Genomic DNA, 24,682 nt, shown 5'->3' with positions numbered 1-24,682 from the left:
CTTAAAAGGCACCGCTAAGATCTAACCCCTCTGCACCCACAGGAGAAAAAACACCGGTGTCTCAGTCATATACGGAGTTCATCTCTCCACTCACCACTCTCCCCCAAGGCTGCAAGAGTCCTGCTCGTACACCTAGGATTTTCTCTGCTCATGCTGACAATACAAGAATTAGACTTGGGAGCAGCAATGTTCCTCCAGCTGCCAATCATGCCACCAAAAAGCCACCCACCAGACGTTCTTCCCTTTCTATCAAGATTAGAAAGGGAGGATGACAACTGGAAGATGACAGCTGTCAAATCAGGTGGCATTCTGCCCCAAACCACTGCCCCCACCCCTGCCAAGATGAGATTGCTGTGTGGGTCAGAGCTCCCTGCAGATAACCTGGGGCTATGTCAGCATCCCACCTACATCCTCTTTGACTCAAACTCCTTCTGCAAACTTCACAGCCAAGCTTGCAGTTCCTACAGGCAGTCCTCTCCTGGGGACTACCTCTCCCTGACCACCCACTCCAGGTGGAAGCCTTTCAGCCAACGCATCTCTCTTCTGGGGACTGCACCACTAGGTTTAGGGGTCTCACAGACCTCACTACAGAGTTTTTGGAACCTACAACAGCATTGGCCGTTCGTTCTCAATGTCTCTCACTTCTCACATTCTTGTGTTTGTATTTAAATAAGCTGGCTTCCAAACCTCCTTTCTACAGATACTAACAATGTCATCTAAGCATTATTTTGATGCAGCAACAGATCAACTCTTCTGCTCCCTGAGCAAAGGAAGTGAAAAACTCACCCTGAATCCAACAGGCTGATGACAAATGGTCTTTTTTTCTGGGCAGTGAAACACTTAGTCTCCCCCAGTAGCAATAAAGAAAAGCATATCTTTAAATTACACTTGTTGTCATCTGACTGCTGTAAAACAGGGATTCATTTACCTCCGAAATTCTATTCTCTTAGGCGCATAGGGGATGCCTTCCCGTGGAAAGCCAAGGCCAGAACCATTAATCAGACAATCCTACGGACTAGCAGCCAAAGAGACACCAGCTGATCTAATCCATCTATGCACCACACATTTTCAAAGTGTTGCTGCCCATACTGTCCTTGGTCTATCAAAGAGCTTTGCCTACCAGAGTTGATGGTTGAGCATTTTACAGAACTGCTGATTCCTCCTGGAAAAGTTCAGGAGGACCATTCCAAGGAGCAATCCTACTGCCACATGAAGTAGCTTTTGCATTTCTCTGCCCCTGTTCTTTGTTACAAAAGGATTTTACTGGAAAGATCTGCTTCTTAAAGAAAGATTCTCAACTCCTTCCACGTATTCTCAACTCCTTCCGTGTGAAAAATCTGGTCCTCCCTGAAAACAGTCACCACAGACTTTTCCACTTCAATTGTGAAGTCGCTACAGAGGGCTAGTGCTCCACTGAAGGGTTAAGCATAGGAGCCCAGGCTTGATTACTGAATAATAAAAAAACCCTTCTTGCACACAACATCAGAAACAGTTATGTAGGTCCTGAGATGTTGAGCTCCATGAGGGATGAAGATACTCCTGAAACAAGCCAAACGTCAGTTCGGCCTAGGTTTACACCAGAGTAAGTCACGGGCAGCTGTAATATACCCTGGCAGCTAATGGTTCACAGCTATAATCATGGTTCAGGACTACACCTGGCGGTCAGCCAGTTCCTCACCCATGCCGTTTTGGGATGAGGTGCAGAGGAGTTGCCATACAGGATAGATTTTCCCCAGGCCATATCAGAAGGGCCATTTTGAAATTACTTGCCTGCAGTTTTCCATTGTGTGCATTTCTTCTCCCAGATTATTTCATGGCTGTGTAATAGGACTGATTATAAGTATTGCTTCCCAAACCATACTCATTTGATTACTTTTCAAATAAAATGACAGTGAAGATTACTTGCAGGTAAGACACTGACTACAAGTATTTTATTCTTGCTCTGCGTATCAGTTGTCATGACAATCACTGAGGACACTGATTTAGAGTCCAATTCAGACATGGCAGAAAATCCATCAGTACCTACATATTCTGAGGAAGATAATTCTTGAAATTGATTCTAGTTACTCACCCGCAGACTTCTCTGAAGACTTTGTTTTCAGAAGGTGCTGAGGAATCCCCACTTTGTATACCTTAATTCACTACTAGCATTTTCAAAGGCTTTTTTTTTTTGCCATTATTTCTAAGAGAAAATCACCACTAATGTATGTAATGCGTTCCAGTTTGGGCCAGTAAGCTTTCTAGTGGAAATTATTTTTTTTAATATCTTCAGAAAAAAAAACATTTTTCCTGGTATAGAATTTCGCAGTGGTCTTTTCTGGGAGATACGCTGCGTGATCTCTGGCACTACAGGAGGCAGCGTTGTCTAGCACTTAGAGCAGCGGGAGTCCAAAGACCTGAGTTCTGTTTCTGGCTCTCCCACTCACTCTCTGCGTGACATTTACCAGGTCAATTAACTTCCCTGTAACTCTCTTTTTCTACATGTGAAATGGGTGTACTGGGCTGCATTCCTCTTTCTGCACCCTGTTTATATCAGAAGGATACCAAGTGAAAAGCGTTGCCCAGGTGTTTCAAGATGCTGGGATGGAAGATGCACTGCACAGTCAGCAGCAGCACTAACACCAGGAATAGAGAAATCTGGAATCTGTTCACTTTCACTGATTTAGTGCCTAAATATTAAAAAGTCCAAAATCTCAAAGAGCACTTTTCTGAAAATCCCGTTATTTTTCACCCAGATGTTGATTTCACTATTTTTAATCTCAGAATGTCTATGCTTGTTTCAGTAGAATTATTATTCTGGTATAAATATAAGCAGATCCAAACTCTTAGTACCTTGCTCATTACTCCCTTCTGATTAGGATCTTTGTGTATATAGATTTGTGCCACTGCTGACTTCTTCCCAATACTGGAAAAAAGACAAGGCATTGCCTTGGCAGTTTAACCCTTTTCTTCCCGAGACACCACAGTCAGGCAAGAGTCATAAGGAATGGCATTACACCATGCTCACAGATGTAATAACATATTGCAGAATGACTTCTGTAAGAGGAGGACTGATTTAGTATGTGCCTATGATGAGTGAAGAGCAGCCAGCACAGAGCTAGTGTATTGCTAAAGATTGTATTAGATAAAACAAGTTATTCATCCACCTCCATGTCCCCTCCCATTAAATTTTAATAAACCCTCTCTTATGGGAGAAAAGAAAGGACACGCACCCCGCTGAATTATTTACAGCCTTTGTTGTGTATGGCAAAGAAGTCCCTCTTATGTCAGTAAATGATATTTTTCCATTGATTTTCTCTCTCAGAACACCCAGGTGAAAATCAGGTTTGGAGAAAAAAAAACAAAAACAAAAAGAAAACAGATGCAAAGTGCAAGCCAGAACAGAAAGTTGGAGGGAGATATGATAAAGTTTGTATTTATGAAAGATATTGATCAATTTGACACACCAGTGGCAGATACTCAAATTAGCTGTCATAATTCCAGTGATGCAGAGGGACACACAGGCGTAAGCTCCATTAAATATAACCTACATCCAGAACAGTCAGATGAGATTTGGGAGATTGAACTCTGAAGTCCCACAGGAGATACCTGCAGTTGATTTATATTCCTGATTTCCTATTCCCTTACCAACTGTGCAATCAGTTCCTGGGGGTGGGCAGGGAATAATTTCAATAGCTAAACTGTGATTCACCCAGCCAATTAAGGAGTTCTGAGATGGGCCCTAAGAAATCCTTCGGCTTCAGTCTTCCTGGGACAGAACTACATTCAGCTCTGACACTGGGCCTGAAATCATCAGGGCTCAGTTAATAGTAGGAGAATCCAATATAAAGCTGCATTAGTTTTCATACATCAATATTCACACATTTTAGACCTTTTAAAAGTAGCAAGAAGTAGGACAATGTCCCGGTTGTACACGAGGATCGGGTTTATTCTGTAACTCCATGTACAAAAAGCATCACTGCAAAACAGTAATTAAGCTGGCAACCACTGCCTAGTCACTATCAACATATAAAAATCACCTACATGTTTCAGCCTAAAGCTTCTGTCAGGGTCAAAGCCAGGTTGCTTGACTCCAAGTTCACTGGCATCTATCTCACGCTGGCTGCTGCGATGTTCCCTTGTGGATGGTGCATGGCTTTGTGAACAAATTACAATAATCTCATTTCCAAAGTGTTCCACTTAAGTCTTTCTTGCACTGATGCAAGGAAGCACTTACTCCTCATTACTAGCCCCGTATGTGGCATGTGGCATGTAATCACCTTGAAATATTTAACTGGCTGACTTTCATCTTGGTAACAGTACGGGGTGGGGCATCAGGCTGGGGTATAAATAAACCACGATATAAATCATCATAAACCAGGCATTAAATCGGTATATAAATCAAAAATTATACAAGTCAGAGATGAAAAAGACCCATTAGATCACCCTGTTTGTTCTTTCCTGTGTTCTCACCCTAAGAATGCACAAGGCATCATTCTTGATTAGCCAGGAGACATAGAAAAACGCCCATCTCTCCCCCTCTGTCTCTCTCAAGAGAGAAAGAAGGGAAACAGAGCACACTGTGTGCATATTAATAAAGCTATATTTTGACTGGCTGAATGACTGGAAATGATTAGTGATGGTATGTTTTACCTGTCAACATCTCCACGCTGCAACTGGCAAAACGTCTCTAATGCTCTCTTGCAAAAGTCACAAGTAAGGCTGGAGGGAGGTTGTTCTTGTCTTCCCTGCACTCAGAACTGCTCCTTAAGTACTCTAAGACCCTTTACTATGACAGAGGTAAAGCAAGCTCTTCTTTTTTGCAACATGATGGGGGGCAACATAAAACATCACATAAGCCAAGGTGAATCCAGGTGCCTGCACGTACAAATAGCAAAACCAAACAAAAATATCAAAACATTTTGGAAGGTGCAGTATCAAGCGTGCCGAAGCTAGGAAAAGAGAAACTGTGACCCTTTCAAAAGGGCCAGTGAGAAAGCTGGGAACCCATGCAACACTCTAAGAGCAGTAGGATCTGAGATCAGTCTGCTGACATACTGCTGCTCCTCCTCCCTCTGACACAAGCACTTTCCTCTATGCTTACCCCAAAAGTCCTTGGTGGTGATAGGCCAATTCACTTAAGAAACTTCTTCAGAGGCAGTCCCTAACCATGTTTTCCTCATTTACTCTGAACACAGCTTGAGCTGGGTGACCATTTGAAGTCTTATTTACAGGCTGTGGAGCATGCATTGCTGCCAAATACTGTAAAAAGCAAGTCTTAATCATCTCCAGTTGGACACCCAAAAAAGCAGTTAATTTCAATTTGCAAGCCTAGAATGGAAGTTACAGCCCACCTCAAATGACATTGTAAGTATAAACTTAGTATCTGTGCCACACTTTGGTACAATTATGACAAGTGCCACAAAGTTTGTGAAATAGTTTTAAATTCTCTCCGTAGATGAGGAATTGTGTTCTGCGATAAAAGGCCAGCAGCAATACATTAAGCAATGAAAAATTCAGACATTGAAGAGATCATTGAATGGGAACGGAATATCCCAAATGTATGGAAAAAGGCAGGGGTCCTGTAGAAAACACAGCAGGTGTTACAGTAATTAAAGACTTGATAATGAGTGTGCTCAGAGAGGATAAATTAAGGCCAAGTATGCAGCCTGAACTGTGTCATCTCCTAACTTGACATGCTTGTGCTTGCAACCTTAAAAAGGCTCGTGATTTTGTCACCCGTATACATTCCTAAATTTAAAGTAAACAAACGACAAAAGCAGGAGTTGTAGCATGGGGTTTTTTACTGATCCTGAAGAGCAGTGAGGGGTTCCCCAGAATTCTGACCACCCCAGAGCCCCCCATTATGTCAGCTGGTGGAGGAACCAACGGCAGTAACAAGACGCCACCATACATGCAGACCAACCCTGCTGGTCAAGGGAGCACGATGAGACCTCCACTCGCACAGGGAGTTTCACAGATGTGTTGGCAGTAGATAAATAGCAAGACTCTTGACTTGTGCACTTCACACAGGGCTTCAAAGGCTCTCCCTCCCTGCTCATTTCCTGTCCCCATAAAGTTTGGCCATTTGTGCACTTTCCCTCCCACCGCGCTACCCCGGTCTGTGTCCAGTAATCCCTGGTCCCACCTCTCCACACTCATCAGCCCAGATGAATTTTCACCCCTTTCCTGTCCTCATCTTCTGCCTTCGCAAATCCTGCCCATATTTCCTACTCAGGCATCCCTGTCACAATTCAGGATGGGGAGTTCTAGTGCCTACCTCCTTATGCCTTCCCTGCTCTTCTGCCTCTGAGCTAGAAAGCTAATACGCAGTTGGAGAAGCTATTTGCTATTGTAGGTATTAAGGTCACTGCCATATTAACAGAGGCTAAGATGAAACCTAGCAGAAGGCAATAAAATCCCTTAAAGGTTTCAAAATAGGTTGCTTTTTTTTTTTTTTGGCATCAAAATCTAAGACCATTTTTATATCTTAGCTTGAAATATAAAGATGTGAAGAAAACCCTACAACAGAGAGAGCGGTGGAAATAAGGTCTGTCACTACCACCTGGTCAGTAGCTTTGGGAATGAGGAATATGATGGAGATCCAACACCAGCAGACCTCCAGGCATGTGAGCACCTGCTGCGTGACTAACCTGCAGGATGGCTGTCCCGTCTGCTTTAATAGCCGATGCATTCAGGAATGACATCATATTGTCAGCCAAATGGCACGGGCCAGCAGGACGGTGTCATTCTTCAGCCTGTACCTCCATCTGGGGGTCAAGGTGGCTAATTAAAAATGAAACAGCATTTCCTTGTAGAGGAAGATAGGAATGGAAAGAGACCCAAGGGAATATGGTTGAGAGTGGGGAAGAAAGGAGCAAGAAAAGTGGGATGCTGCCTATTTATTTCAAACACTGCTTTCAGTAGTACCCAGCAAAAAAAAAAAAAAAAAAAAAAAAAAGTAAAAATTCTCTTGGGTCAGCACTTAATACAGATACAAGAATGAAATATTTATTGTTGCTTATAAAAGCATCAGACAGGGTCAAGCCCATGAGCCTACTGGTGTTACTAATGCATTGTCAAGCTATGATCTGAGCTTGTGCACAAATCTCAGCAGCTCGTTCCACGGGATTGGGAAGCCTGTAAATTTAGAAGTGCAGACATTACTGTCTTCTCCAGAGTGCTAATTGCTGCCTCTCCCATCAGTACCACAAGTGACCTCCACAAAAGGAGATTCTTCCAGTCCCTCACACCCAGTAGTAAGGAGGTAGTTGAGTGCTTCCTAGGCCTAAATCAAGAAGCCTAGTGGTAATAAGTGCCTTATTCTCCTAGAGAGCCTGCAAAGTTTGGACCATTAAGGCTGATAAAATCCATTGAGACTTCAGCATAAGAGATGCTATACAAATTAAAATATTACCACTCTCCACATCCTGTAGAAATCCTTCATTTCCTCCAATACTTGCTGCTCTCAGAACGTGTCAGGCTATTACTTTTGACTTTTACAACTCATTTTTTATGCAAATGGCTTTCAGAACACCACAAACAGAAGATTATTGCAATTTTCAACAGAGAAGGCAAATGTTCTCATTCTAATTAACACAAAGCTTCATGGTTCCTCTTTTCTTGACAATGCAGCTCCACATCTCAATACCCTAAATTCAGAACCCACATTCTCTGACCCCACAGGAGAAGCAGGGGGTAGGAGACAGTTAAGAGAGTATGCCAGACAAGGCATGTTCCAAAAAAAGGAAAAGCAGAATTCCAAGCATTTCTCAGCAAGCAGCAGCTACCTATTTGTGAACTGGTTCTCCCCAAAGCAGCATGGTGACAATTCTACCTCAGCTGTGCAGGAGGAGATCAGTTTCCATAGCAATTCCAGCCACTTTCTGCCCAGATGCAGCATGCTCCATGTTCCTGGGCACAGAAGACAGCTGCTGACCCAGCACTGCAGAGGACAGGCCTAGGAGCCAAAAGTAAGGTGGGGAGGAACAGACACAAACAGAAGTTCCCTCTTGTGCGGCCAGTTTTAATCCAAAGTAAAAATTCAGGCTTGTGACATGTAGGGAGGAAGGAAAAAATAACAGGCATAGAGACAGAGCTATCTACCTCGCATGATAGGCTCTGTGAGTCAGCAAAATAAAAAGCTTTGGGAGAGAAGGAAGAATTTTTCATCTCTCCTGATCTGGAGACGTTCACGCAATACAGTGCAAGCCACGGGGAGCTGTGCCATACAAAGGCTCTGAGCACCATACAGCATTTGTCCCATTTTAGCTACCAGTGCAGAAGAAAGGGAAGAAGCAGTAGTTTGGTTTGTTCTGAGAAAAATAAATCTCATTCTTCAAGAACATGCATCAGGAACTTGCTTGTTTGCAGTGCTTTAAAACCATAACACTTTCTTTGCCTGTCTTGTAGAGAAGACAGCCCTAGAAAAGCCCCTTTTCTCCTTCACTTGCCAAGACCACAGTGAGGAAGGCTAGAATGGATGCAGAAGCTTTTTTTATGGCCAGCTTTCTTACAGTACAAGCATCTCATTAAAATGCTTATTCTGTGACCTGAAAATGCCTTGCACCACTCCTAATGTCTGTACCACATTCTGCAGCTCAGACCCCTGTCACAACCACTTTCCCCATGTCTTGTGAACACAAACCCATAGCACAACGAAAGGAAACCTAAGGGAACACAAAACACATGGAACAAAATATGCCAACAGATATAGAACTGTTTAGATTTTCATTCAAATAATCTACACCTCCATTTTCTAAAAGGATCAGTGCTGCTGCTACAGTTTTTCAGAAGCCAGAACTCTAGCTCAGGTTTCTGTGCACGAGGCTGGGGCCAAAGTGTGACAGGGTAAATGACTAACGGTGACTCAATCATACCATTACAGCAGCATCTTCCATGAAGAGACAGTTACTTGTGCTCCACGTTGCTGGACACAGCACTCTTTCCCTTCTCCCTTCCCCTCCCAGCTTGTACAGACACTAGTTTTGTCTAATTAGATGAACACTGTCTCCTGACAGAAGAAAGCTGGCAATAGTACAATCACCCTTCCCTCCGCCCCTATTTAACTGGAGATAGCTGAGAGGAAGTGATTGCAGGGAAGTGAAGCCTTATTTCCCTGGCTCATGCTGCCATAGGCAATCAGTTTGGAGCAGAGGTTCCATCTTGAAAATGTCAAACAGAATGAAAAAAGACAAAAATCAAAAATGATAAAGTCAGCCCCAACCATTCCTCCAGGTCCAGCTGCTCCCCTGGGTTATTCTAGCATAGCTGACAGCACAGCTAGAGGAATATCTGCTTTCTGTGCCAACCGGTGCCATGGGGTCCTCAGCCTCAAGTTTCCCCTCACCCACTCCTGCAATTCAAGAGAAACTGCTGGAGCACCAGTCCTGCCTGCCAGCCTGAAGAAAGCAGCATGCTGAGCGTGGCTGAGTCCTCTTTTCTCTGCTCCCCAAACCAGTACGCATGCAAAACAACGGATTTCCTTCCCAGGCTCACGGTTTCTTCCCATGCACCCAGAAAGGAAAATAACCACTACTGAAATGCAGATATGTCAAAGGACGGCAGTGGCTTCAACCTGGAAGTGGTATTTTCTTTAGTAGGGTGCCCGGACACTCCAGTTTCACTTTTCCAGTTCTTCTGAAATTCTCCAGATGCCATTTTGTCCCAGCATTTCATCAGGAAATAGGGTTTGTTCTTCTATCTCATGCTCCAGATCTGAGACGTTACCTATGTCAAGACCATGAGGAACAACAGGCCTGCTCCTTCATTGCCTGTCACAACACTCAGGGGAAGGGAAGTTCTGAATAGGAAGTTGTTCAGAGGAAAATAACATTCAGGTTGACTTGGAAGTGTTATTCTGCCTCAGCATGAGCAGTGGTGTGCTGAAGTAGCTGTGCCCTGGATGAAGCTAGTCCAGAGGTACAGAAATGCAACAGATGCTAAGGCAGGAACACTTACAGGGAGTTTCTGAAGGTAATTTGTCATACTGCTTGTAGCTACTCCGTCACAAATGTTTCCTAAAGGGAGAACATTCCCCTCAGCTTAAGCACTATTTGAAAAGATTGCTGTTGTCCTTGTCTTTTAAGGAATGTTGTGGAAAAAACAAGAAGGTTGCAAGCACCTTTAACACTACATACAACTTGAATGCAGCGGCCTGCATATACCCCACATATCAAACACTCACCATTACACACAACTGCTCTGGAGAAGAGAGCTTCAGCAAAGTATTTTTCCTTCTCTGTCTATACAGAGATAGAACTGAAGCATGAATCTGGCTATCTACATCTGCCTACACTTATCTGACTCATGAACTACCAAGAGAATCTGGGTCAGAAATATGCACACACCCCCACACACTCGGTGTACCCTCCTCAGGAAAGAAACAAACAGCCTCACCCTGAAAGTGCTTCGAACCAGATCAGATATGTAAATGTGAGAGTGCTGTGTCTAGACTGCCACTTCGGAGAGTGCCAAGCGTGCTCCTGAAGGCTGCTGACAACCGTGCTAAGGAACTCGCTGATCCCACCACGGGATGCACACACTGAGGGACTAATGTGGCCAGGCACATCAGTAGTTAACAGCCTCAGGATAGTCCTATACCTGAGCCATTGCTGAAATAGACTTCTTTAAGGCAATAATTCCTATATTAATTAGGGAAGTTCCCAGAGAACAGGTGCAGAAAAGTCACAATTGCTGACAGCAGTGGCAAAAGCACAGATACACAGCCAAAAGAATGAACTGAAGTCTCTTCCTATTGAACTCAAATAGGAGACATCTGCCTCTCTCTCAGGGGTGGTTCTTTGTCCTCCTCCCTCCCCAAAGAAGAGAAGTTTTAACTTGAAACTGACACCAGAGATGACAGGTGGTAGCAGGAAACCTGAGAGGTTCCTACTACCCAATCTTCTGATTTCAGGGACAAACGAGCACAGCAAAGTATTTTTCAAGACTGGCTTCTTATTACCTACCTTCTGAGAGGGAAGCAGAAGCATGATAAATAAAAGGAATACTGAACTCATATCAAAATTAAGCAATGTGTATTTATCCACACAGACACATTTAATAAAAAAAATAGAGTTTAGCAAGATCTTCTAGAACTTCCTTAATTGTTTATCAGATTTTACCAAGCACCAATGAAAGGCAGGCCTGACCTTACCAATTCAGAAAGTGAAGTATATCATTATGGCTTCTCCTCCCCAGAGCATAAGAGGCTTCCAACAGAGCAACAGCAACATAAGGCAGGAGTGAAACAGGGACCAAAAGCCCTGGAAATACCAGAGGTCTTACACATTTCTAAAGCTGATGGTTTGGACGGTAGCTGCTCACTGCTACCTTTCAAGATTTTGCACCAGAATCAGCACCCCTTAATTTCTGTCATCTTCAAAGGGCTGTTAACTGCCTAGACTGAGGAGGAATCCTGAACATTCATCAGTCCCTATGACTGTGTAATAACAAGAGGAAGTTGCAGTGGCATCCTTCCTCGTGAAATCCTACCTCTTTCATCTTGTTAGTGAAAGCCCTTTTCCGTTTCCAATATGAAGAGAAAAGCTTTAAGACCAGCCATACATCCCAAGGCAGTTCCTTCCACCCCTGTCAGATATTGTTGGCTTCAGCAAATGTTACAAGTTGGCGACCACCAGTTACAGTTATCACTGAGGGCTAAATGCTCCTTCCCTGTGCCTTAAAGGGTGCAGCATATCTTTCTACATCTTCAAAGGAGAGTGATGCCACACTCGCTCAGGAGCTGCAGGCAGCAGGACATATTCTACAAAGCCAGCAATGAATTCTGCTGGAAGCAGAAAACTCAGCAGTGGCATGAACTGCATGAGAATACACTTACATACTGAGCATTCCACTAAATTAAAAAAAATAGGGCATTGATCTGGTTATTCGTTTTATTATTTAACTAAATATTAATCTTTGCACATGAATGCCTCTTCCCTACCACCACTTTTTCATGCCTCAGCAGAATTTCTAGTCAGCAGCAAAAAGAGATGTAGGTCCTAAGAGCGAATCGATCCATCTGCTAGAAAGACTAACTGTATGTGAGAACAGAGCTCTAAGTGGGATGTCTGTCACAGCCTCTCTTCTCATTTATTACTGGGTACCTCCCTTAGTCTGCACATGAGGAAAACCGAGAAGAAAGCCAGCAGTACTCACGCAAGGCATGCCACTCATCCTGGCGGATTGTCTTGGTGATGTTGTAGGTGAGGTTCTTGGGAATGGTCGCTGAGGAGTAGTGGTACTTGATGTACGTGCACCGCTCAATTGCTCCTGGAAAGGGAAAAACATAGAAGAAAGTGCTGTTAAATGAATGCAACATGTCGTCCCAGATGTTGACCAGACAGATCTGACAAGCAAAAGCAAAGGCCTACTATCAATCCACTGTGACAGTCAATGCTACTTTTGGCCCATGACAGGCTCAAGCTAGTTGTAGGGGAAGCTCATGTGCAGACTTATGACACATCAAAGGCTCAACAGAAGCTGCCAGCATCTGTTTTCACCCTCAGATGTAATGCGGCAAGTCACCCCTTCTTTCATTTCCTTTCTCTGAACCATGAGCTAGCATCAGGCATACCAGCATTTACCTCAGAGGAACTGGGAATTCCCATTTTCACTTATCCTGCAGCATGTGTCTGTGTCCATGCTCCAGGAGATATGCAAAGCAAACACCTTTAATCTTATCTTCAGTAATAAAACCACCACAGGAAAAAGTATGGATTTAGAGAAGATTTTTTCTGACCGCTTGCACCCCACAGCCAAAAAGCAAGACAAGCAGAACAAGCAGAAGCAGATGTGACAGGCTATGGCACGTCTCTTGAAGGTACCCAGACACCTTCATAGCAGGCTCAAGCAGAATTTATTGGCACCACTGAGATAATAAGCCTCAAATGGCAACATGAATGGCTGCAATAGGCAATGTTGGTTTTTCCCCTGTAGGATTTCATCTACATTCCATGGAAAAAAGCACCATGTGCTGCTTCTGTTTGTCTTCTGGTCACATACTCCTATTTTCCTTTTATAGCCACTTTCCTTCCTCTACAATAATCACACCTCCAGGCTGTCATCTCCTGGCATCTCTGCATAGTGTCCTTAGAGGAATGGGTCTGGCATAGCCTGATGCTTTCTGCGAATTATAGCCTAGCCAAATTTCACATCTGATCAGAAATCTGTGACAGTGCAACCCTTCTTGCATCGGTGAAAAACAGTAAGGTTTCCTACATTCTTCTTGCCAGAAGGATGGCTCCATTAGACCCTCTCACCGAGCAGTTAGATTCAAAGCTCATGTAAGTTGTTTTCCCATTAATATTATGGTATTTTGGATCAGGCCTCTAATAACCAAACAGCCATCCCTAATGTGGTTGGCCACACTGTTTGCTATTAGCTACCACTGGTCAGAGGAGCAACTGCACTGGAAATGCTTTTATGTATTAAAAATACATTAAGACATGCACTCAATAGAACAAATTAAATGAAGCAATGAACCATATAAATAAGGATGAGAGAGTGATATACCAAGAGACATGTAGAGAACACTTATTGTCAGCCTGAACTGAAAAGGCAGAGCCATTAGCCTTATCTACACCTCCAATGGGTTAAATATGTTCTTGTGCCTCTAGAAAGACAGGTTTCTACTCCTGGTGGTGAAGTGTTGCTTGGCACAGGCTTATATCATACACCATGAATACACGGCGTGAGTAAAAACCCATGCACCAAAATTATTAGTTACAATTGAGTCAACTAGCATCTTCCAGAGTTAGTGCAACGCAAACATTGGAGGTCCTCATTGTTTGCTTCTCTTAAGCATTCTTCACATTCTGCCTTTGACAGCAATTAGATTAGACAAAGGCAAATATTATAGGGGAAAAAGGCAAAATATTTACATATGTATCCGCCTGCCCTGACAGCGTGATGGGCTTCTGTGTGAGTCTGCACCATCTGGGCACCAAATGTACGCCCAGAATTAAAGTTTCAAACCAAGAATAGTATTTAGGAAAAAAAGAAAGCTAGTGTGGAAAGAGCTTTAAAAAAAAAAAAAAAGCCCCAAAACACAACCAAGTCTTCATATGGGATTTCCTATTCCCTTTTGTTCAGCTGCTTTCATGGATCAGAAGCATCGGCAAGAAAGTGGAAAAATGCTTATTTGTCAGAAAATAATCTTTATCTGATAACTGCACAGAGAAAAGATTTATGCAGATAGACAAGAACACCGAGCCAAGACTCAAAATAAAAGCACACAGAAGGAAGGAAGAAAAGATCCTATTCCATTTGCTATAATTTCCTAAAGTAATCAGCAGAAACACCTCCTCTGATACCAAAGAGGCTAATTTCTAGCAAGGTCCATCGAACTTCCCATTTTTACTGCAAATACTTTTAGTAGTAATGCAGAGAACTGTTCGCTAGCTTATATTACCAAAGCCTAAAGCACAAAAAGATTATGGCCGAATTCAGGTCATTACCTGACCATATATATGATTTTAGACTTCTGCTTACATTCCTATAGCTTTAATGAGACCTAAGTACACATTTAAAGACCATCTAGATCTGAGAGCATGATTACAGTGGCAATGGTTGATGACATCTGAAGCACGGGCAAATGTGAATGGTAAATTCCGTGCTGTCCTTCCCAGCCACACCACATACTTCTACACAATTCCTACCTCTAAATAAAATCCTGACTATTATCCTATAAATATCTTGACTCCCAAGGATCAGGGGGGAAAGCACTCAGTGCATATGGTGAGAGGCAGCCTGCTTTTCCCACCAGCTTCCCTCGAAAACATGAGGGCTGGTCCCTGAGGGCAGTGAGCAGGGCTGTCAGAGCACAGGGCTGTTCCCCACGCTTGTCTTACATGGGGAAACACACATACTCAGGTCAGACCCTCAAGGATGCTGCCCCTGGATTTCCACCCTTCCCTGAAGCATTAAGCATGGATTCACGGCTAGAACAAGTACAAGTAAGCCTGATAAGTTTTGCTACTGGGCTCAAAATACTTCAGTCTAAACCAAGCTTTTAGGTGCAAGAAGGGGATCAGTGGGTGAAACGCAGTGGGCTATGGTATACCAGAGGTCAGCCCACATGCTCTAATGGACCTTTTTGGCTTTAGCCTATGAACTTTCCTGTGAACACCAAGTTCAATACACTCAGGAGAAGACAGTTCAGGCTATTTCAGAGCTGTCTTCTACCAGCTTGGGTTCCTTCAGACCCCAGAAGTGCAGTGACCACTGGAGAGCAGGTGCAGCTCACGTTCCTACAGCCCCTGCTGCCAGGAGAGGCCGGCAGGCTCCTCGCAGGAACCTCAAGCTTGCCACTGCCCAAACTGTCACAAAGCTCACGACTGCCCAACACTGAGATGTGAACCAGTTGTCTACACCTGCTCTCACACCCTGCTGAGTCAATGCAACTGCACCAGCATGTATCCAGCTAGAAGTGAGAGCTAGCTTTAGAAACTTAGAGGCTTTTGTTTGCCTGAATCTACCAATAAAAGTTAGGAAAAGGATGAGTCTGTAGTGGTGGCAATTTCATGCTTCATGATGTTTCCCTGCTTGCCCCATACAGAAGGGAAAACTAGGTTCAATACCCACGGACATCTGATCCTTGCTGCAGTCACTGTCTGTTCTCCCAGGGGCTCCAGAGCTACGGCTCTCCTGGAAAATCCTCAGAAAAACCTTAAAACCTTACATTCGGATGGATGAACAGCAATGCCCTCTTCAGTCTTTGGGGGTGGGGAACAAAGAAAAAAATGTATACTTTCCTTTCCATACCCTCAAAAGGTTGCCTGAACTTACAGAGTACCCCCAGCCCTCAGTATGAACTTAGAAACACCGAACAACAGAGCTGTGCACTCCAATACTATTCATCGTAATTTGAACAGCAAACCAGTGAGTGGGGTTTTCACCCACGCAGCTATGATAGCAAGTGTTAGGGTTGGCCACAAGAAACACGAAGCAACCAAGAAGCTGCCCCACTGACGTATATTCCAGTTTGCTCTGATTAAAGGGAAATGTTTGCTGGAAATCCTAAAGAAATGTGGCTGAGAACTTCAGAGATAGTGCTAGGAAAGGGGTCAGCTGGCAGATACAGCTGGAACCACGCAGAGCAAAACTGCTGCAGCATCCTCACAAGGACGGATGCTCAGGGAGGATTCTGCAGCTGTAACTCTGTAGCTGGCATCCGCCTGTTCCAGAAAAGTTCAGATGCCAAGTGAAATTGAGAGAGGAAACTAGAGACACCTTTGTCTGGAGCAGCTAAGCACTGCCACTAAGCACAGTGGCACCGAACACGCCGCTATTCTTGCTGATCAATGTACCTGCTTGGTTCTCCTCCCGTATCCATCGAGCTATGCCCCATGCCATCACCTTAATATAAAAATGTCCTCTTCTATTACAAAGAAAATCCTTGTAAAACTGTGCTGTAGCAGGCAGGAGCATCACCTGAAAACATTGTGCAATTTCTTTCTAGCCTGTTTCAGAACTACCCTAATATTCTGACGGGTGCTCAGCCGCTGGTGAAGCTCTGCTCCCCTGCGTTACTGGAGCTGCGAGCGCTTCCCCTGCCGCAGGCCCCGCACTGAGCAGCAACGCAGGGTGACAGCAATGTTCTCCCACTCTGGGCAAAACAGGGTTAAGATCAATTAAAAAGGGAGGTTATATTGCTGGTATCCATACTCTATTTGTCTGGTGGGTAAGCAAGTTTTCTTCCAGAACTTTCTTTATCACTACTGCCACCTTTAAGAACATTTCACTTTCAGGCTGCTTCAAAAAACAAACAAACAGGGATGAAAATCAAAATGCCACCAGGGTATCCTAAAATTTTATCTCAGCGGTGCCCAGAGGAATTTGCCCTGTGAGGTCAGCTTGACTTTTGCAGAGGTGACCGTCAAGTTTCAGGTATTTGTAACATTGCTGTGATCACATAGCTTAGCCTTCTGCATAAAACAGACTGGCTCACCTGAGAGCTGGCAACAGAAAGTAGTCCTTCACCACTTCCAGGAAAGGCCACCTAATCTGCAGGAGCAGTTAGGTAAGTGTCATTAACATCACTTCACATCCAGCCTGAGATGGCACATCAAAGTTACTTGCATGGGTTATCCGACTGCTCTCCCCTCCTGCAAGTCAGGACTCCAAGACTTCCCACTTTTCCCCCAACTTTCAGGGCTGCAGATTGCAGGAGCATCCTTCAGATTCAGGTACAGATCAGCCTGATGCCCATCAATGAGTTACCCTTGGGAGGTGGAGGGCTCAGGGCTACGCATTGCAATTTCTCCCCTTGCAACTTCTGTTGGGTGACAGCAACCAGGAGCCCCAGGGAGCCGGCAGCTCCTTTACCCTGGATGAACCACGCACGGCGCGCCATGCCAAACCGCATCACAAGCCAGCGCGGACATGGCAAACACCTTGGTTTCTGCGACAGGCAGAGATCTGAACCCAGGTGGTACCCATTCTTCTCCAGCAGTACACACGTTGATTTCTAGAAGTGCTCGGCTGTTTCTGCCAAGGTTTTTGATATCACGAGCTACACTGAAAAGACTGACATGGATGTTCTGAGCCTTCGCTGCCTCCAGGCAGCTTCTCCTTCTGTTTTGTAGATACCTCTGCACGAACTGTTCTCAGCAAGCAATTTATTCCACAAAATTCACCCTTTGTGCTGGATCTAATTTTTACAAATCTGTTTGAGAATTACTACACAAACATTTCCTAGTAAAAGGAATCTTAGCCTCTGGCTTGCAAGCTGCATTCACTACATATATTTGCTATTCATTATGAGAAACTGCTTTCTGTATGAGAAATTGCCTTAATCCCATGTTTTGGTTACCATTCCCTCACGGAGTGACTATAACTATACCCAGCAAATGGAGGATGTAGTTTGGTCATTTCGCCTCTAATTGTTTCACATTGTATTTAGAAAATCTGTAGGTCTTCAGCAGAAAATGTTTACAGCTTTTCTTAGCCTAACATTCCAGTAAGGTTTTTACAGGGCTGTAAGCACAGAGCTGGGACCAGCTTACACAAAGCAATTGCTTTGGCACATACACCTGTTAAGGCTCAGTCTCAAGTCTTGTCTGTCAGAAAAGTTCATTTTTAAATTCTGCTAGCATCTTACACCACCTTCAAAGCAGCTCTGGCTATTCGGGCTGGTGCAATTTAAGAAATGCTTGCCCTCAGCTGTATGTCCTGCCCTCTCTCTCTTAAATCATTTCGTATGAATCACCAGAACACAACTGCAGGCATCCTTAATGTAGGCACGGCTGTAGCAGTTCCAGCACGCGTTAACTGGTCAAACCAAAGCCTGGAGGAAGGTGGGAGGAGAAATAAGCTCTACCTTGACCAGCTGCTCTGAGAGAATTGCAGCCAGATATGCTGACTAGTTAATGAACTCATGATGAGTAACTCTATTCTTAATGAAGGCAGAGACTTCATTAGAAGGTATTACAACACTTAACAGGATTATTTCATTACCTCCAGAATAATGCTACCCTTGAAAATACTGGTTACTTTTTTTTTTTGCTCGTCTATAAATATGAATGTTTCCATATTTCTGGCATTGATCTGCATGAATTATAGATTTCTATATGTTGGAAGGGTCCTCTAGACGTCAACTGGCCCAAATGCCTGCTCAAAGAAGGAACAATTTCCAAGTCAAAATCCTATTCAAACTAGCTCAGCTTGCTTCAGGCCTCATCCAGTCAGGTTTTAAATACTTCCAGGAATGGAGATGAACAACATCTTTGAGCAAGCCATCCCAACAACTGACCAGCTTCATTATGAGGTTTTTTTCCCTCATAATACCTAATCAAGCTTTCCCTTGGTGCCACATGAATATCTTGAATACTAGAATACCTAAGGGTAAAACTCTAAAAATGTCGGCAGAATATGCAAATCACAGCACCTTAATCAACATGTCTAATGAATATTCATTAATTCATATGCATAAATAGAAGGCAATGTTCTAATTAACGGAGCTCAAGATAGATTTGCAGCTGCAACATGGGCCAAATTTTTAGAACAGGAGATCATGCTTGTTCCGGGCTGACTCTGGCATTATCCTGAATCTCCTGAACCCCAGCTCAGCTTGCTCTGCCAGCAGGACTGCTGCTACTTCTACAGCTTTTGGTACTGACTGTTGCTTGCTGCGGGTTGCAAAGACATTGTGCTGATGCTTCCCTTTGGTTGACATGTCTTGTTTGTTTTTAAGACCAAGTGGCTGGCCCCTAGCTGGTACCTCTACAAGTGGGTGGAGGCACACTAGCAGCTTCCACTCACCATTTACAGGTTCACAGAAAAGTCAAGAGAATGATCCAACAGAGGCCTCTCCCCCATTCACAGGTCCAAGGGTCACATCTTGGGGGAGAAGATGAATGTTTCTGTAGCAAAACTTGGCATTTATCAGGAGCGCACTTTTGAAAATGACTTCCTAGATCATCTCTAATCACCATGCTTTGCTTCACAACACAGTGTGCTGTAAGGCCATGCCAATTGGCTTAGTGCTAAATTGGAAGATGAGCTAACGGGAATTCAACTAATGGGAGAAGAGCAGAGCCAGTCTGAAGTAACAACCTTCCCACCCCAAAAATACACAAGATCATAAGCACCAACTGTTTCAGTTACAAATCCACCTCCATTGTACCATGCTAGTTGCAAATCTAGATACCTTTGCAAATTTAGATACAGCCTGTGCTGTGTCTTTACAGTTAGAACCATCCTAGTAAGGACTGCCAAAGGAAATGCAGCCCTAAGTGACCGCAGCTCTAAGGAAAAGCGGCCTGGAAGGATGCCTCACCTACCTGGACGGTTGATCTCCAAGGCTGGAGAAGTGTATGGCACAGCAATCATGGCATGAGCAGTACCACAGCAAGAGACACAGGTCTGCGGTCAAGTTCTGTAGAGCTGCAGCTCCCTCCCTCCTAACGCAGGGGAAGAAGTGCTGTGGTCACCAGCAACGTGCTCACACCAGCCGTGCTTACAAACAGAGGCAGGCAAAAGAATTCCGTGCCAGGGGGATGAGACTAGCACAACCAGGGTAAGAGAGTGAATAACCTGGAATGTAAGATCAGCTGAAAAGTTTTGTCCAGCCATAAAACTAAACTCACCTGTAACTTATTTCAACATCTTCAAAGAATTCAGAAGCCCTATTTCAACTGAAAGTCTGAGAAGTTTTTTTGTGTGTTTTTTTTTTTTTAATTCTGAAACATGGACTTTTTTATTTTTGCTTTTTCTAACTGAAGTCATCTGCCATATTAGATTGCTTCACAAGTGGGTCTGCTGCCTTCTAAACTCTTTGCTTAAGATCTCATTTTTCAACATGAAGATTCACCAATTGCACTTACTATAAACGTACTTAAGCAAAACGGGAATCTGCATCTTCCTTGTTGGATAAAATGCAGACAGCCTGCCAGGCTGCCACTAGCAAAGGAGCTCTTCAATTGTCAGATCTCTACAATGCTACCTAACTTCGCTTTTACATGTAACTGTCTTAGTTGTCCACCAGAAAATGCAATGAACACAGAATTCCAGGGAAACATACTCACAAGTTAAGAGCGTCCTCCATTTTACCTGAAAGAAAAGCCCGCTTGCATTCACTAAGTTGTCAGTCACTTGAAAGCATAAGATTTCATAAGATAAATAATATTCTGTCCCAGAAATGGCACATACCCAGCAAACACATTACAAGAATGTGGCTTAAAGATTTTCATTAGGAAGGTGATCGAAGGTTTCTTCAGAGCGACAAACAGAACCTTCCTGCTCTTTTTCCTCCCTTTTTTTTCTTTTACCGTTCATCTCACTTGATTTCCAAGCAAAGGTCATCTCAGAACCTCGAGCTTAGTATAAACCTTGTTAGACGATGCTCTGCTGGTAAAATAGTCTTGTAAAAAAAGAGTGAAAATGTAGCAGGGAGTGGTTGAAAGGGTCCAATATTCTGTACTATATACTACCCACACAAAAACAGGGTTGTAAATGACAGTATGCCATTTCTATTCTTCCCAGATGATCTTGGACAAAAACCTGCCAGCTCACTTGCAGTAGTTACCCATTAAATCTCTACAGATAGGGAGAAAACAATCACATTCTAAGTGCATGTGGAATGAAGGCAAGGCATGAAGCTTGTGGATTTCCAGAGATATACAATAGCTTTGTCACTTGTGGACTATTTATGGTAGTCACACTCCACACAAGGACTTCCATATACTTCAGACCGCAATACCTACATTGATTTTCAACTTGTGTTTCTACGTGTAAATGCCTAGATTTCCTTTCCAGCCAGTCTGAGTAAAGACAGAGGGGCAGACATGTATGCATGTACTGAGCAGACACCAAGATTTTCAGAGTAGAAAAAAAGAAGGTGCTTTAACAGCTTTTTCCAGGCCTGTTCCCCACACACTCCATGGATATCCCAGCAAATGGCAGCTTGCTCAGAGTGCCCAGCTGGCAGAAAATGAATATTCCACCCATGATAAGAATCCAAGTATGAGACCAAAGGCTGAATTTGCATTGGAAAATGATGAGCTCACACTTTCTCTCCAGGGACTGAGGAAAGGGGGCTGGCAAGGAAGCTGGAGCAAAAGGATGGTTACAAAACATTTTTATTTCAGCTATTAATAACAGTCTCCAAGCCACAGGGCAATTGAGAGGAAGAAGACATCTCCTTCCTTCTATTAATCTTTTTGTCCACCTATTTGCATTGGGCTGGCCACAGGGGAGAGGCAGGCAGAGCACAAATGAGAAGTTAAGGAGGTTAAAAGGGCTGAAAAATATTTGCTCCTACTTGTTTGGAGGCAGAAATTAAATGATCAATAAAAAGTCACTGAGACAGCAATTACCAGTAAAAACTCACTGATGACCCAATAGCTCATGGAATAAAGCATCATCTCAGCACTGCTGTCAAGCCAAAGAACAAGCACAGCAAGCACTATGCCATCGACAAGCTTCTTTTGGAAAAATCAAATGGAAAGCCATCACTAGTTTATGAAACTCACCCCATAAGTGAATTTATCAGCAGCAATAATTACTATCAACTTCAATAGCAGTGATTACATGTCTAGCACCTCAATATGATCCCTTTACCTGCTCTCTTCATTTAGACTGCCCACACCTCAGTATCCCAGGACTGACACTCCTTATGTTCACGGTGATCTTACGTGATGAATGCCCACCATCTGACTCTGGTAGTAAGATACTCCTATGAAGCTTGGTATTCACTGAACCAGTTTTAAAGCATGTCTGGGAAGCAGGGTCCTAAATTGCCCAGAAGATGATGATAGGTCCACTGATATTGCTATTGCTGCTGAGGATCAGCAATCACAGGCATCCTTAGACCTCACTGCATATCTCGGTGCCATGGAAAGCTATTCTATATGGTACTCGACAACATAAGTTGCCTTTCTATACATGTATACTCTTCTTCCTAAAAGTGGAGAGCAGAAGCCCTTCTGTGTCTGCCTACCTTTAGTTTACAGCTAGCTCCACACATTGCCAAGCTGGAGAAAGCACTCAGCTTTCTCGCAGCAGTTCGAGTTCTTGCAGCATTTCAGCCTCATGTTTAAACAGCAGCAATCACAACGTGGCAGAGAATCATTCGGGTGCTCTGCATCCCACATAGGGTAACTGCTGTGTGCATTAGCTCCTGGCTTATCTCCTAGAAGGTCACACATATAGGAGCAGCCTCATCCAGCACCTACCACAGCCTCTTAAGATCACTGGAGAAAAAAATAAAGAGATCATTGAACTGAAAACAAATCCATGTGGTCTATGCAATGTACCTATATGATATTATTTTCATGTATATTTTGTCCCTCAACTGAGCTTTGGAGGGAAGTTTCACAACTTCCACTTCAGCATGAATTGCAGTGTGGAAAAGGGACACAGTAGGATGAAGTTCTTAAGGAGGTTAGCATATTAGGGATTCACTGCAATCAAACTAAGGAAACCTTGGGAAGAACGCCTTGATTTTTCCCCCGACTATGTTAAGGATTGCCACAAGGTCAAAAAGCATTTTGCTTATATGTTGAAGTTAAGATGTGGTTTCCTAACTCATTCTATGGTTACATGTAAGAGCTGAAGTGGTTTTCACTGAGCATTTGGCAAGTAAAATGCCATTAGTGCAGATCCCCTCTTGCACATTCTAAACAATAGGTACCTATGGGAAACCACAGGGTTTGAGAGGACTACAGTTCCAAAATAGCCACCAACTGGAAAGCAGCATACCAAAGAAGTGAGGAAGGAATCCAGAATCAGCTTTGCAGCAAGGCTGTTCCCCCCACACACACACCATTCATTCATACCATAGAGAAAACTACAGCGTGGATAAGCCTGGAATGGTGCACCCTGCTATGCCCATGAACTGTTCTATCAGCCTACCATGCACTGAGCCTGTAGCCTTCTTTGCTGGTAAGACAGATTGTCCCTGTCCACCAAGGAATCTACTGAGACTTGAAAATTATGCAAGCTTAACATTTGGATATACTCCCTCTTTGGTTGGAGGTGTCCTTTCTTAATAAGTACATCCTTATTTTCTGGATTCTCTAAGATTCACTAGCCTTCTTTACACTGACCCCATTCTAGTTGTTTTAAGAAGTGTTAGCATAGTTGGAAGAGATAATTTCAAGACACCACTTAGTACACAAAAACGCTTCCCAAAGTTACCGTGCAGTTATTAAATGTATGTGCAGTGTGAAGCTAACAGACCGTATCATCCTCAAGAAGTGAGGAGAGTTTCCCCGGTAAGTTCACAAAGCCTCTTGACCCAAAAACTCAAAAACTGAATCTCTACTTAGTAAAAAAAGACTGACCAACACCGCCTACTCGCAGAGTGACCGACAAAAACTTCTACAACTACCTTGAAGTAAAGTCCGTCATTGCTTACTGGCAAGTACAGACCAATAAATTATAAAGTTAATACGTCTAATGACTCTTCAAAGTAAGAAGTAGCTTCATGTTTGAACATGCTTTCTCTCTGCAAAGCCATTCCCTGGATTACCCTTGTACAAATTATTCATTGGCTGGTGAGTTGACATCAAATCCCGTTCCAAACGCTCCATTGTCCTTTGTAAAGGAGCATGTATTCAGAGGCACAGGACATCTCAAAGCTGACTGCCCTGCCCTTGCAAGACCATGTACCGTGCTATTGCTCCTTGACTTACTATTATACATGAGGGCTTGAAACTAAATAAAGGCCTTAAGAAATTCAGTGTTGTGCAGATATTTATGAGGTAGTCAAACAAAAGACAACTTGATGGAAAGAGAGCAGAAGATAAAGATGGTGGTAAGAAGATCAGGCAACTGTGCCGTGAAATCTGAGATGAGCTAAAGCACATTTGGTCATTCTAAAACCTATGAACCACAGATATTGTTAATCTCTCTGCAGCTGTCTGAAATCATAAGTGGTTTCTCTCTTACAGAAGAAAATGATTCTTGAAGAAGGATTTGAAATAGGAAGGGTTGGTGGACGTGATCAAAAAAATATTTTTCCAATTGACTGGACTGTGCCCTTATTTATCCGGTGATGAGTTTTGCTATACCATCATACGCCCTTGTGTCCAGAAGGCTTAGACATTGAATGCCTCTTCACAAATGCTACAATAATTCATTTTTGGTGCTAGCAGCAAGCTCTGCCTGCACTCCAATGTACTTAAGTCAACAACTTCGGGCTAGATTCTCAATATCACTACAGATACTCTGCACCAAACAAGCAACACTCGTTTCAGAG

At 43.5% G+C, this 24,682-nt stretch overlaps 1 protein-coding gene across 7 annotated transcripts in view; it reads right to left on the bottom strand.

Moving 5' to 3' along the window:
• Positions 1–24,682, bottom strand: part of TMEM178B (transmembrane protein 178B) — a 230,623-nt gene that overhangs the window by 158,071 nt on the left and 47,870 nt on the right. For all 7 annotated transcript variants that reach the window (XR_010831914.1, XR_010831913.1, XM_066998187.1 and 4 more), the window contains one exon: positions 12,139–12,252. Coding sequence is in view for 5 of the 7 variants with exons in the window: in XM_066998187.1 (XP_066854288.1) it covers positions 12,139–12,252 (114 nt within the window). In the remaining 2 variants the exon portion in view is untranslated. The remainder of the gene's footprint in view (positions 1–12,138; positions 12,253–24,682) is intronic.

The sequence above is a fragment of the Anser cygnoides genome, chromosome 1 (assembly GCF_040182565.1).
Source record: "Anser cygnoides isolate HZ-2024a breed goose chromosome 1, Taihu_goose_T2T_genome, whole genome shotgun sequence".
NCBI lineage: Eukaryota > Metazoa > Chordata > Aves > Anseriformes > Anatidae > Anser > Anser cygnoides.
Note: the sequence above shows the minus strand (reverse complement) of the source record. Positions and strands in the feature narration are given on the sequence as shown.